This window comes from Malus sylvestris, chromosome 8 (genome assembly GCF_916048215.2).
Source record: "Malus sylvestris chromosome 8, drMalSylv7.2, whole genome shotgun sequence".
Classification (NCBI taxonomy): Eukaryota; Viridiplantae; Streptophyta; class Magnoliopsida; order Rosales; family Rosaceae; genus Malus; species Malus sylvestris.
In genome coordinates, this window is record NC_062267.1 from 12,747,497 (window position 1) to 12,763,097 (window position 15,601).

Here is a 15,601-nt window from a genome sequence, read left to right on the forward strand (position 1 = left end):
TTGCTTCCTCCTTGTACTTCGTTTTCTTGCTTGGTCGTAGCTGGCCTGTTTGCTTTTTTGTAAGCTTTCTTGTTCTCTTTGGCATCTCTGCCCAGGTAATGCATTATCTCGTTCACCAAAAAAAAAAAAAAAAAAAAAAGGGCAAGTCAGGCCGTACTTGTTGAAGATGTTAACAAGCAAAGATGGGATCTGTTCACCCAAGTATAGATGCTCATTCCACATTCTGGTATTTATGTGTACTGTGTACATCAACTTTATTAAATGTTTCTGTTGTATACATTTAAATTCGGAGAAACACTAGAGTGATAGAAGAGTTGCACATCTTGTTTAAAGTGGTAGATGCAAACGTTGAAAAATAAATCCAAAATATTCTAGACCATAATAGAATAATGCTTTGATTATTCAAGGATGAGTAAAAAATTTTACTCAAAATTCTTTTTATTCGAATCTAGAGTTTTGTGTTTATGATCAGAACTATTATATTATGAATCATTCTATAAAGATCATTGTTTGGATCAAAACTTAAACTTTGGGCTCGGGGAAAGTTGGCCCAAAGTGCAGCCTAAAAAGAAGAAACCCAGCCGATGTCCAGAAGACAGGAGAGGCCCGTTTCTGACTAGGTGTAGGCCATGTAGACTACTTGCTCACCTACCCAATGGCCAAGTGGTATAGACCAGCCAGCTAATCAGCCCAAAAAGTACTTTTAAATGGCAGTACAAGTAAATAGCTGATGAGTCACTATCCTTCAAACTACATTCGGGTAAGATTATTGCTAAAGGAGGCCAAGCCAAGGTGTCTATAAAAGGAGAAAGAGAGGTCAGAATCAAGGACACTCAAACAAACAAACAAAAACACAAACTCTGCTCAAAGCCAGATTTGCCTTCAAAACGAAGCTGTAGTCAGCCCAAACCTTCATCCCTTTCGGGATAAACCCTTTGTAATAGCTCTGCTACCCTGTTCAACTCTTGCTGTAGTATCAATTTCTTTTGTAAACTCACCTCCCAACCCCTTTTCTAAGCTTTCAAACCTTCTGTTAACTCACAAAGATAGGAAGTTGCAAGACGATCAGCCTTGCCCGACAAGGTTAAACCTTGCCCGACCCTCTTTGTTTTTGTCTTTTCATTCATTAGCCTAGCAATATGTTGTATACTACAAGTGGTATCCAAGTTATTTCTAGTAATATGGCTATTAAAATATTCTCTCAGCACTTGAATCCGATTTGAATATGCCTTAACAGTTCAAGCCAGATCTAAGTTCTAAGCTCCCGGGCATATAAGATTTGATCACCCTAAAAGTCCTTGGCCTCAAGGCATAAAAAAGAACCTGATGTGGACTTAACCCATCCACTACAAGCTTTGATAACAAGAAGTCCGAAGTTACTTGGGGCGCAAGTAATCGACCTGTCACTTAGTTTTATTGCTGTTATATTATGATTACCATATAACGTTCGGGGACGGGATGAATTCTGATGGGAAGCCTCAAGGCCTATTCAAGGCCCCACAAAGGCACCTATTTGGATTCATCCTATTTCTCGGGCAAGAACATTGAGTATAGAAGGGGTTCTGATGGGAAGCCTCAAGGCTTATTTAAGGCCCCACAAAGGCACCTATTTGGATTCATTCTGCTCTTTGAGCTGAGGTAATCAGAAGTATGATGGTTATAAGACCCATATAATCACCAAAGGAACCTTATGTGTTTGAGTACTAAGTTAGTTACTTACGGGAAGCCTCAAGGCCTACACCTAAGGCCCCACAAAGGCACCTGTCAATAACTAACATAGTATCTCGAATACATATGATTAAAACTCAAACAACTGTTCTACATCTGCCATGCTGAAGATGGCAGTGGCACGCCTGAGCACTTAAAAGTTAATCATGATTGTGAGCCTCAAGGCCTACACCTAAGGCCCCACAAAGGCACCTTTCAAAGTTAACTATGTCCTTCTCTTTCAGCCTTGCCCGACAAGCCTTGCCCTGCAAGCTTTGCCCGACAAGCCCGCCAGTAAAGCAGAAGCCCGACATAAAGCATCAATCGGCGCCAACCTCTCGGGAGCTGTGTGCTCGTCGGACAGGAAGCATCCTCCACGAAAATTCGCACCACGAACATAGTTTTGGCACGCCCAGTGGGACCGTTTGATCAAAGCAATATGTCAAAATGATCAGAAGATTTCCAAACTGCTTTGTTGCACATGCTACAAAGACTGGAGAACACCTCGGCAGGCTCCAAAAAAGAAGATGACCCAGTTCTAAGACCACATATTCCTATGTCTTTACCTCATCTTGGGGAGAAGAGGGGGATTAAAACCAATCAACTAAAAGAAGCTGCGATGACGGATAAACATACGGATCCCTTCTCAGAGGCCCCTATAAATATGATCAGTATGGCCTGGGCGGAGAAGGGGAAAGAGAAGGTCACAAGAGAAGAAGAAAGAGGGCTGGTTGACAAACCCATAAAAGGGGTGGTTAACTTGCCTAAATGTCCAAGAGCCGCTATATTCAAAGGAAGGGTGTTGTGCAGTAAGTGCCAATGCGAGTGTGAACTCGAAATACCGTCCGCGGGAGCCCTCATAGATCATGAACTGATCAGCAGGAATGAAGAACAAAAGAGAAAGGAGGCACAAGAGAAGGCTCGGCGGACTGCAGGAAGGGATACCTCCCGAAGTGTCTTTCAGCGGTTAGAAGGCGATTCACAACCAAGGGCTTTATCAGAAATATTTCGTAACCATGAAGTTTCTGAGGAAGCAGAGGATAAAGATGCCAAGAAGCAAAAAGAAAGAAGTGTAAAGCACTCTCAGTACGGCCATATGGGAAGAGAGGTCAGGAAGAATGACAGGATAACAAACCCTGTCACAAAAGATAATCCTGCCCGCCTCGGGCGAAAATGGTATATAGTCGGGAAGAATAGACAGCCCGTTAAGCAAATGGGAGCCTCCATGGTCAGAAGGGTTCAGAGGCAACATAAAGCCTACATGAATTCCTTGAAAACCCCAGCGACGTCAGAAGCTTCCAAAAATAAAAAAGTAGAGAAAACGTCGTCTGAGGGAAGCAGTCAGCTCCGCTGGAGAAGTAAGAAGGAGGTGGAAAAGGCTAACAATAAGATTGAAGGCGAAGGAAATCATGTGCCACAAAGCCTACACCCTGGGAAATATAGAATCTTGAGGAGTGCTAAAGAAGATATGGTTATGGTGCCAACTCCCGGATGGAAGGCAGAGCAGCCTATTTGCTTTGGAACTGTCTTCCCTGAGAAAAAGCAACCTTCTTTATCACTAGAGGATCCTTTCGGGGAAGTTCTAAAACAAACACCATGTTCAGGTGTGAATCAGCTAGAGGGGGCACCGGAACCATTGCTTCCACCAGATGCTATGGCATGGTTGGATGATTTCATGGACCAGATTGAGAGCAAAAAAAAGGAACTACCAGAGCCTAGCAACTTTCATATAAACATGGCGTATGTTTTATCTGCTATGTTTGTGGCCCAACCTAATCAGCCCACCGCCATGGAAGGAGATTATGTAACAACTGAGCCAATGATGGCTCATGTTAATATGGAGAGAGCAGAAGAAAGAGAGTCGGGAAAAGCTGCATCATCTGAAGCATCCAAAGAGGGTCCTTTAAGGATCTACACAGACAAAATGGTGTTCAGTCGCCCGAACATTTCACTTGCCAATCATCTAAAGCCCATATATGTAACAACTCATTTGGAGGGAGTGCCATTCAGAAGGATTTTGATTGATGGAAGGCAGCTGTTAATGTATTACCAGCCAAGTAGATGAAAAAGTTGGGGAGAGGCACAAAGGATCTTATTCCTACAGACCTCACAGTTTCTAATTTCTCGGGCGCTATCACCAAGACTCTTGGGATATTGCCTTTGGAAGTAGATTTGGGGTCTAAACAGATTATGCTGGCGTCTTCGTGGTGGACTGCACCTCCACCTATGGAGCCTTACTCGGAAGAGATTGGATCCACCAAAGTCTTGCTGTACCTTCCACCCTACATCAACAAGTGGCTGTGTATCACGAGGCAAGCGCAGAAGGGCCAGGCTTTTGGGAGATGGTAGAGGCCGAATCACGGCCATTTCTTCCCACAACCAATATAGCGGAAGCAAGTTTCTACAATCCCAACATAAGAATCTTGAAGTGTTTGGGAGCAGATGAGAACGGCCGCCCTACCAAGGTGATGGCCCAAAAGCTCCTAGAACAAAGGATGCTTCTTACTAGAGAGGAGTGGAATAGACCGTTTATCATCCCAACGCCCCTACACCATCAATGATGGAACAAAAAAGGAAAGATCAGGTAATGGCAGTCAGATCCCTGATTAAACGACTGTTGGTGTATGGGAAAGAAAGAAGACAAGAAAATGAGCTCTCAGGCAGAGAAGAGCAGGAATGGCAGGTGTGAGCTTCAACCAGCCAGGATGAAAGCAGCGAGGAATCTTGTCAAGAAGAATTGGAAAGGGCCATTCAAATGGCCGAGTGTATATATGACCTAGATGAACCAGACGACTTGCCCGAGAGCCCGGAGCTAGTCGAATTTGTGTGTGCAGAACCTGATAAACCACCACCGGAGGTCCAAGATCCTTTGGAAGTTATTAAGCTAGGAACAAAGGAGGACCCAAGACCAATACAAATCAATGGTTTGTTAAAGAGAGGATCGGGCACAAATTATCTATCTCTTGCAAGAATTCAGAGATTGTTTTGCTTGGCATTACACTGAGATGCCGGGTTTAGATGCGAACCTTGGTGGAACATAGAATGCCCATCAAGGAAGGATATAAGCCGGTTAAGCAAGCACCACGAAAGATGTCGAAGGAGATAGAAGAAAAGGTTAAAGAAGAGATTGAGAGGCTCGTAAAAGCCGGATTTATCAGGCCAGCCAAATATGTGGAGTGGTTAGCCAACATTGTACCCGTTTTAAAAGCTGTAACAAAAGCAATACGATGTTGTGTTGATTACATAAATATTAATGGCGCTACACCTAAAGACGAATATCCTATGCCTATGGCAGATCTTTCCATAGATGCAGTAGCAAAACACAAAGTCTTATCTTTTATGGATGGAAATGCCGGTATAATCAGATAAAGATGGCCTCAGAAGATATACATAAAACAGCTTTTAGGTGCCCTGGGCATGTGGGGGCATATGAATATCTGGTCATGCCCTTCGGGCTCAAGAATGCTGGTGCAACCTACCAAAGGGCAATGAATGCCATCTTTCATGATCTGATTGGCCATAATATGGAGGTGTATATTGATGACATCGTGGTGAAATCTAAGACGGAAGAACAGCATCTGATAGACCTCAAGCATGCATTAACAAGAATGAGGGTCCACAAATTGAAGATGAATCCAAAAAAGTGTGCGTTTGGAGTAAGAACGGGCAATTTCTTGGGATTCCTGGTTCATCAAAGAGGGGTAGAGGTGGACAAGAATAAAGCTCGGGCAATAATGGAGTCGCCTCCACCCACCAACAAAATGCAACTTCAGAGGCTGCTGGGCAAAATTAATTTCTTAAGAAGATTCATTGCCAACCTAGCGGGCAAGATCCAGCCGTTGACTCCTTTATTAAGATTGAAGGATAAGGAGAATTTCAAGTGGGGATCACCGCACCAAGAGGCTTTCGATGGTATCAAAGCTTATTTGATTTCTCCGCCAGTATTGGTACCACCTCAGAGGGGAAAACCCTTAAAGCTATATATCTCCGCTTCAGAGAAATCAATTGGGAGTTTGCTGGTTCAGAATAATGAAGGCGGGAAAGAGCAGGCAGTATACTACCTCAGTAGAATTCTGACCGAGGTAGAAACAAGGTATTCCCCAGTAGGGAGATTGTGCTTGGCTCTGTATTTTACTGCCAATAAGCTGAGGCATTACATGTTACCTTGTCACGTACACATCATCGCCAAGACAGATGTGATAAAGTACATGTTGTCAAAACCAATGTTAACAAGAAGGATTGGGAAATGGATTCTAGCATTATCAGAATTCAGCTTCCAGTATGTTCCCCAAAGGGTAGTAAAAGGCCAAGTAATTGCTGACTTCTTGGCGGAGCATCAAGAATCTCGAGATGAGATAATCAATATACCTGGAACCCTGGAAGTTACTAATGTTTGGATCCCGCCAGGCAAAGGGATCTCGGGCAAAGATGAGTGGATCCAACAAGAGATAAGAAGAATGGCTGGTTTGTGGATTACTCCTTGGAAGCTGTATTTCGATGGTTCTTATACTCAGAAGGCTTAAAAAGCTGGGATTGTGATTATCAACCCTCAAGGGATTTATCATTATTACTCATTTCTCTTAGATTATCAAGGGAATACCAACAATCGGGCAGAGTATGTGGCCTTAATAATTGGTTTGGAAATCTTGATGGATCTGGGGGCAATGGAAGTTGAGGTGTTTGGTCAGAATTGGTAATAAACCAGCTAAATGGGGAGTTCAGGTGCAGACATATCACCATGGTTGGATATTATTTGGCGGCCACGCAATTGCTGAGTTATTGGGATTCTGAGATATCGGTGAGTCATGTTCCCAGGGGAGCCAACCTAGCATCCAATGAGATGGCGCAATTGGCCTCAGGCATGCCAGTGCAGGAGAGAAGATATGGGTTGGATGTTGAGATTCAAAGGATAAACCTTCCTTCTATCCTAGAAAGGGGATTCAGTCTAGATATAATGGTTCTAGAGACCGAGGTAGAAGATTGGAGATCACCTATCATCCATCATTTGAAAGATCCTTCTTCGCCCACAAGTAAGAAGAACCGACAGCAAGCAACTAAGTATGTCTTATGGGCGAAAGACCTACTAAGGAAGACTCCAGACGGGTTGTTATTGAAATGCTTAGGCCAAGAGGAGTTTATGAAAGTAATGGCCAAAGTACATGAGGGAGTATGTGGAGCACATTAGCCCGGAACAAAGATGAGGTGGTTGCTCAGAAGGTATGGATGTTTCTGGCCCGACATGGAAAAGGATTGCAAATCCTATGCCCGAGGATGTGAAGAGTGTCAAAGGCACGGACCTCTCCAACATGTGCCCTCTGTACCTTTGAATCTAGTGGTTAAGCCTTGGCCCTTCCGAGGATGGGCGATTGACTTCATTGGGCAGATATATCCAGCTTCTAGCAAGGGGCACACTTTCATAATTGTGGCAACGGATTACTTTACCAAATGGGTGGAAGCATCGGCAGTGAAGTCTATAACCTCAGCCATAGTCAAGAATTTTATTGAGACCAAGATTCTGTATAGGTTTGGAGTGCCCGAAACTATAGTAACGGATCGTGGGCCGTCTTTTATTTCAAAAGAAGTTGAGGAGTTTGCAAACAAATACAAAATAAAGATGATCCAGTCCAGTCCTTACTACCCACAATCAAATGGCCAAGCAGAATCCAGCAACAAGATTTTGGTAAACATTATCAAAAGAATGGTGATGGACAGTCCGGAGAAGTGGCATGAAAAGCTGGGAAACACTTTGTGGGCATATAGAACTTCCAAGAGGGCAGGAACAGGCACAACTCCTTATGCTTTAACCTTCGGGCAAGATGCAGTGCTTCCCATGGAGATCAATGTAAGTTCTGTTAGAATTCAAAATCAGTTCAGGTTACACAGTGAGGAGTACGTCGAAGCCATGTGTCAAGGAATTGAAGACTTAGATGTAGCCCGAATTGAAGCCTTGAATCAGATTCAAGAAGGAAAGCAAGCTGTTACCCGAGCTTATAACAAAAAGGTGAAGATGAAGTTTTTCAAGGATGAGATTTAGTATGGAAGACAATCATCCCTCTAGGAGCTCAGCTTAGAGGCTTTGGAAAGTGGAGCCCAACATGGGAAGGTCATTTCATTGTTAGTCAAGTATTGGACAAGGGAGGATACTACTTGGCAGATCTTGAAGGGAAGGGGCAGAAACATCTCATTAATGTTAAATTCTTGAAAAAATATTGTCCTACATTATGGGATGTTAGAGATTGTTACATTGAAGAGGATGCAAGGTAAAGCAGACTTTGGGATATCAAGGTGCAGTATATGATCACCAACCATTCAAAAGAAGACAGAAAAACAAAAAGTTGCTAAGATAATGTTTATTTCATTTCGACAAATTGGTGACATTTACAAACAGATCCAAGTCCGAAGTACTACATTCAATTCCTTCTGGATACAATGTTATTTTCAACTGGTTTTCCGATGTCTTCCTAGATAGGACCTGATCAGGTGATCAGGTTGTGCGGCCAAGACGCGCCTGGTAGAGGATCCTCAGGCAGAGTTACCACCACGTGTGATGGTGAAGCCTGATTTATCACGACAACAAGCAAGAAGGCAAGCCTTCATGAGGAAACCGCCTAACCAAGGGTGTTGGAGATAGCGGGGTGATTGACCAAAGGTGTTAGAGATAGTAGTCATCTTATGAGAACTTTTTTTCTCAAGAAAATGGAGTTTTAATAAACCCCACTTAAACTCTGAAGAACTCATTTCACAGTTTTGGAAGAAAACTAAGGACGCAGAAACACTTGGAGCGGATAAAAGATGAGATCGAGGATGATTTGTGGGGAGAACCAGAATTTATAGGAATGTTAGAAGGTAGTTCAAGGGTCGTGGGAAGATTAAGAGACTCCGGGTGGCGTTAATCAGAAGATACAAGTTCCAAGAACAAGGGTACAGACGCATGCAGCATTTCAATTAATATTGGCGCCTAGAATTCCAGACTAAAATATCAATTGAAGGGGGCACTGTTTGGATCAAAACTTAAACTTTGGGATCAGGGAAAGTTGGCCCAAAGTGCAGCCTAAAAGGAAGAAACCCAGCAGAAGTCCAGAAGACAGGAGAGGCCCATTTTTGACTAGGTGCAGGCTATGCAGACTACTTGCTCACCTACCCAATGGCCAAGTGGTATAGACCAGCCAGCTAATCAGCCCAAAAAGTACTTTTAAATGGCAGTACAAGTAAATAGTTGATGAGTCACTATCCTTCAAACTACATTCGGGCAAGATTATTGCTACAGGAGGCCAAGCCAAGGTGTCTATAAAAGGAGAAAGAGAGGTCAGAATCAAGGACACTCAAACAAACAAACAAAAGCACAAACTCTGTTCAAAGCCAGATTTGCCTTCAAAACGAAGCTGTAGTCAGCCCAAACCTTTATCCATTTCGGGATAAACCCTTTGTAATAGCTTTGCTACCCTGTTCAACTCTTCCTGTAGTATCGATTTCTTTTGTAAACTCAAATCCCAACCCCTTTTCTAAGCTTTCAAACCTTCTGTTAACTCACAAAGATAGGAAGTTGCAAGACGATCAACCTTGCCCGACCCTCTTTGTTTTTGTCTTTTCATTCATTAGCCTAGCAATATGTTGTATACTACAAGTGGTATCCAAGTTATTTCTAGTAGTATGGCTATTAAAAGATTCTCTCAGCACTTGAATCCGATTTGAATATGTCTTAACAGTTCAAGCCAGATCTAAGTTCTAAGCCCTCGGGCATATAAGATTTGATCACCCTAAAAGTCCTTGGCCTCAAGGCATAAAAAAGAACCTGATGTGGACTTAACCCATCCACTACAAGCTTTGATAAAAAGAAGTCCGAAGTTACTTGAGGCGCAAGTAATCGACCTGTCACTTAGTTTTATTGCTGTTATATTATGATTACCATATAACGTTCGGGGACGGGATGAATTCTGATGGGAAGCCTCAAGGCCTATTCAAGGCCCCACAAAGGCACCTATTTGGATTCATCCTATTTCTCGAGCAAAAACATTGAGTATAGAAGGGGTTCTGATGGGAAGCCTCAAGGCCTATTTAAGGCCCCACAATGGCACCTATTTGGATTCATTCTGCTCCTTGAGCTCAGGTAATCAGAAGTATGACGGTTATAAGACCCATATAATAACCAAAAGGAACCTTATGTGTTTGAGTACTAAGTTAGTTACTTACGGGAAGCCTCAAGGCCTACACCTAAGGCCCCACAAAGGCACCTGTCAATAACTAACATAGTCTCTCGAATACGTATGATTAAAACTCAAACATCCGTTCTATATCTGCCATGCTGAAGATGGCAGTGGCACGCCTGAGCACTTAAAAGTTAATCTTGATTGTGATCCTCAAGGTCTACACCTAAGGCCCCACAAAGGCACCTTTCAAAGTTAGCTATGTCCTTCTCTTTCAGCCTTGCCCGACAAGCCTTGCCCGACAAGCTTTGCCCGACAACCCCACCAGTAAAGCAGAAGCCCGACAGAAAGCATCAACAGGCGCCAACCTCTCGGGAAGCTGTGTGCTCGTCGGACAGGAAGCATCCTCCACGGAAATTCCCACCACGAACAATCATTTCTGCGAAAAATAAATTAAAACTAAAATTGTTTAATCAATCTATTGCAGCAAGTAGGAATTGGTGATTTAAGTTAGATTAGACATTTAAACTTTGCTTTGCTTCCATCGTTTTAACACTACAAAAAAAGTAGTCATTACAGACGAAGAGTTTCAAGGGCCCTAAAAAACTGTCGTAAAAAAAACATTTTGCAACCATAAAATATGGGTCGTCGGTAATATGGCATGAAACAAGTTTTTATTACCAACACACATAATGTCCTAGGAAAAAGTCTCAAGTTTCGTCGAAAATGCATTGTTGTTTGGCGGGAAGAATTGCCACCAGTTGTATTAAAGACGAGTAAAGTTCTTATCGGAAACAGAATGGTTATTTCCGAAGGTTTACTTATGTTGACGAAATTGATTTAGTATTTCCGAGGGAAAAAAAGTCCTCTCGGTAATGTTTTTTATATTTTTGAGGGAAGAAAAGTTCTCTTAGTAATGCTTTTATACTTTCGAGGGTGATTAGTTGTTGTCGGAAGTAATCATATTTTTTTCGACAAAATTTTTTCTTTGTCAGAATAAATTTTTAAGGCATGTGGTTATGTTGGAATCAATTATTTACAGGGAATATTCTTGAACTAAGTTCGATGCTTAATTTAAATTCTACAATAAATAAATCATATAACTTAGAATACATATGGAGAAGATTGGACCTTAAAATTAAAAATAAAACCGTTGAGCAAAAATGTGTATAACTTAATATAGTATTCTATGATAAATAAATAATTTGCATGGCTTTGAACATTTGACATGGACATTGAACAAAGTATAACCACATCACCCAAAAAAACACACAATCACAATGAGAGCTTCTCCCACAATTTCATCGTCTTCGTCATCATTTTGGTTGGCTTGAATACCCCCATGCGCTTCTTCTTCTTGGTATGGCTGATCATCATCATTAACATTAAGCATCTCATAAACATTTCTACGCTTCGTTTCCACCTCATAACTCCAAGCCTTATTTTTAATCTCTCGCACATAAAAAGTTTGGGTTGCTTGGTTTGCCAGCACAAATGGCTCTTTAATATTCAACTTGCGAGTTGTATTAATACTAATTATTCCATAACGATCTATCTTATAACCTATTCCTTTTCACACAATGTCATACCACTCACAATTGAACGATACAACTCGATGCCTTCTGTGTAACGAAGCTCAACCATGTCTTTTAATACTCCATACCAAGGCACACTATCAATGTGATTCTCCCCCTTAACCATAACTCCACAATTTTGTGTTTTTTTTATTTTCGTCACATTGCAATGTATGAAACCTAAACCCACTCATATAGTAACCAGGATAATATTTTACTCGCTACACAAGACAATCAACAAAATAAAAATTCCAGTAAAGAAGAGAAGCAAATAAAGAAGTGAATTTGTGATTTTGTTAAGTCTAGACTCCTAACTTAAAACTGATTAATTGCATGCCAGTAAAGAAGAGAATCAAATAAAAATTCCAAATTCAATGTCAATTGGAAAACAGTAAAGAAGAGAAGCAAAGAAGAGAAGCAACTCTTAATCTTGGGGAGGTGTCCCCCCCCCGCCCACCCCTAAACCTTAATTGGAAAACAGAACAAGCAATAAAAAACATAACAATGGAATGGAAGAAAAAAAAAATTCAAGAACGCCCAGATGATGGAAGAAATACCTTAAGTTCAGATGCCCGACGATGGAATGGAGGCCGAAATTCAAGAACGCCCAAACCATAGCGGAGGAAGGAGTTCACAAGTCCGAGCATTGTTTATCCCAACTAAAATTATACGTAGGTTTATTTTGGGTATATAATTAACCAATACTAAAGTGGTGGGTCGTATATATTATATTCGGGTATTAAAATTTTACATAACGTGCCGAACAACAAAACCGTATTTTCGACAAAGAAAAAAATCAAAATCGTAATTGAAGATTGAATTCGTTCGTCATACTCTTATAGGGTTGAGGAGTGTAGTTGTAAAAAATCAGTAAAATCGAAGTTAAAATAACTATTGAATCGTGAGTTTTCGTTTATAACCGTTGAAAGGTTTCCTTCCGTTACCTAATATTTGAATGTTTGGTTTTTTGTGATTTTTTATGTATGCGATCTTGGAGCATATACAAACACGTTTGATAGTTGGATTGTTGAAACTAGTTTTGTAGAATGTGTATTGCTTCAAAACGATAGATTCACCAAACATTTGGAGTTTATTTTATACTTCCATTAAGTAGAACATAATATTTTGTGGTATCCACTAGTGCAAATATTTTAAATTGAAGATTGAATTCATTCATCGTACTCTTATAGGGTTGAGGAGTGTAATTGTAAAAAATCAGCAAAATCAGAGTTAAAATAACTGTTAAATCATGAGTTTTCATTTATAACCGTCGAAAGGTTTCGTTCTGTTACCTAATATCTGAATGTTTGTTTTTTGCAATTTTTTATGTATGCGATCTTGGAGCATATACAAATAAGTTTGACAGTTAGATTATTGAAACTAGTTTTATAGAATGTGTATTCCTTCAAAACGATAGATTCACCAAACACTTTGAGTTTATTTTATACTTCCATTAAGTATAACATAATATTTTGTGGTATCCACTAGTGCAACTATTTTAAATTGAAGATCGAATTCATTCATTGTACTCTTATAGGGTTGAGGAGTGTATTTGTAAAAAAATCATGAAAATTGAAGTTAAAATAACTGTTAAATCATGAGTTTTTATTTATAACCGTTGAAAGGTTTCATCCCATTACCTAATATCTGAATGTCATTTTTTTATTTTTGGTATGCGATCTCTAGGTATATAATAACAAATTTGACGATCGGATCATTCAAATTCATTTTCCAGACAGTAAATATTAATTTTTTATAATGTTTAGGGTTAAGGCTCTTTTCCTCAAATGAAACAATATTAATTTTTATTTAAAAAAAATGTTTGTAGAATTTGGTGTTTGGCCATTTCCCCCAAATAAATAAGGGTTTGGCTTTCCTCCTCTTTTTCCCACAATTCTCAAACTCTTGTTTTTATGAAATTTAAGCGGGTTGGTTTTTCTCCAAATTAATTAGGGTTTTCACGTGTCCCTCCCTTTTCTCCCACAATTTCCAAATTTTTTTTATAGAATTTTTTCCGCCTACAGCCAAAAAAAAGGGAAGGAAACTAAAAAGGATAGATTAGGGCTGCCGTTCTCTATATTAACACCTCTTATCTTGATTAGATTTGGGCTACATCAATTCCTCAACGTTGTTTACTGTGTTTCAAACCTAGTGCATGATCGTGAACCAGCGCAGTACTGACCTTTTGTTGTGCCTCTTTGCTATTTGAGTTGGTAAGAATTGGCCTACTAGCCTAACAATTAGGGTTTATGTATATATTTTGCCTTCTGCCATTGAAATTCCAATAGTTCTCCTTGTTTTTTATTTTGATCGCTAAATTGTCAACATAATTCCATCTCAAAAGCTAAATTGTCATGGTACAATGTTGATTGGCTTTACAATATTGAAGAGTTCGAGTAATAATATTTTGAATACACTTTACATGTTCATGGTACAATGCCAGACTCTATGACAGTGCTCAATGGAACTCTATATTAACATGTGTAATAAATTACAGCCCACGTTTCGTTCCAATAGCAGTTTATTAGATCATCTCACTTAGAGGCAATAGCTTTGTGGGAAGGGAGGAGACACGGTCAAAAATCGACCATCTAAGATGTTCGGTTGCAAGGATGGGATGGTGAAACCAGCCAATTTTAAGTTTAGGTTTTATGTAAATATTAAATTTCATTTTCATTCATTTTTCATGGCTACTGGGATTTCATAACAATTAGGGTTTATGTATATATTTTGCCTTCTGCCATTGAAACACCAATTCTAGTTGATTTTATTTAAGCTTTCATGGTTTCGTTAATTTTCTTGTCTTTGTATGATTGATAGATATGGCAAAAAAGGGAAGGAGCCAAAAAAATTCATCAAGCATACATCCTCTGTCATCTAGACTCTCTTTAAACCAACATGATACCACCACTGAACTACATGACAATGGAATGCAAGAGACCCAACATGCAAATATACAAGGTAATTTTATATGTGGATTTTTTCATTTTTCTATCTTTTGGTACTAGGCATCTAATTTTCTTATCTTTGTTGGTTGTTTTATGAACTTTGTAATTTGTTAAAAGAAACTAATTCTCTAATAATTATGTCTTATTTAGCTTTGTGTTTTCTTTGTAAAATTGTAGCCATGACAACAAGAGGAATGAGTCAAAATAGAGCACCGCACACTACTACTCATTCACCTACACCCTCTTCAGACCAACTTGATGTTACCCAACCATCACATGATAGCGAAATACATGAGACACAACAAACATCTATTGAGAATCAACCTTCAAGTGTGGAAGGTACCGTATTTATATCGGTTTCAAAATGTGCATTTTTGTAATTGGTTATTTATTAAACATACAAGCACATTATTATTTTTATTGATTAGGTCCTACCAAAAAGAAAGGTAAGGTTAAGGGTAAAGATGAGAATGGCATTCCGATTGTAATACATGATAGCAGGTAATGAGCACAAGTCACTGAAAGCATGATTGTCAAATAATTAACTATTTAGATATGTGATTGTTTTAATCTAATTTTAATTTTATAGGATTGTAACTACAAATGATAGTAGGTAATGAGCACAAGTCACTGAAAGCATGATTGTCAAATAGTTAACTATTTAGATATGTGATTGTTTTAATCTAATTTTAATTTTATAGGATTGTAACTACAAATGCTATGAGAACTATTGGGGTGCTCTTTAATCAAGTTATTAATGGGCCTTTGTGATTACATTTAAAGATTATCCAAAAGAGCAAATGGATGAATTGTATGATTGTTTTAAAGGAACTGGATACACATACACGTGTTTTGAATGAGAGATGAGGGCTGCTTTTGAACTACATATTAAAACAAGATATGCTGATTGGATGAGCACATTGAGGAATTGGGTTTTTCACAAGTACAAGACTACTGGGGAGAGATACATTAACTGCCCATCAAATGTATCTAAAGATGTTTGGTGTAAAATGGTTGAAAAATGGGAGAAGCCTGAATGGAAAGTAAAAGTTTTAGAGTAAATTGTAGCAATGGTCCCTCAACTTTAATCGAATTGGACCAATGGTCCCTCAACTAAAAATCCATTACCATTTCAAAATAAGTTATGTTGGAGTAACCATTTATATAATTAGGATCCCTCAACTCATCAAAGTGTGTAATTATGGTCCTTTTTCGTCAACTACATAAA

The 15,601-nt window shown here is 39.6% G+C and overlaps 1 protein-coding gene across 1 annotated transcript; it reads left to right on the forward strand.

Annotated features, from left to right (window-relative positions):
• Positions 1-5,195: 5,195 nt before the first annotated feature.
• On the forward strand, positions 5,196-6,892 carry LOC126631371 (uncharacterized). The gene is made up of 4 exons (XM_050301517.1): positions 5,196-5,800; positions 5,945-6,171; positions 6,292-6,400; positions 6,523-6,892. The coding sequence occupies exons 1-4, from the start codon at positions 5,196-5,198 to the stop codon at positions 6,890-6,892; spliced, it is 1,311 nt and encodes a 436-aa protein (XP_050157474.1).
• Positions 6,893-15,601: the final 8,709 nt, after the last annotated feature.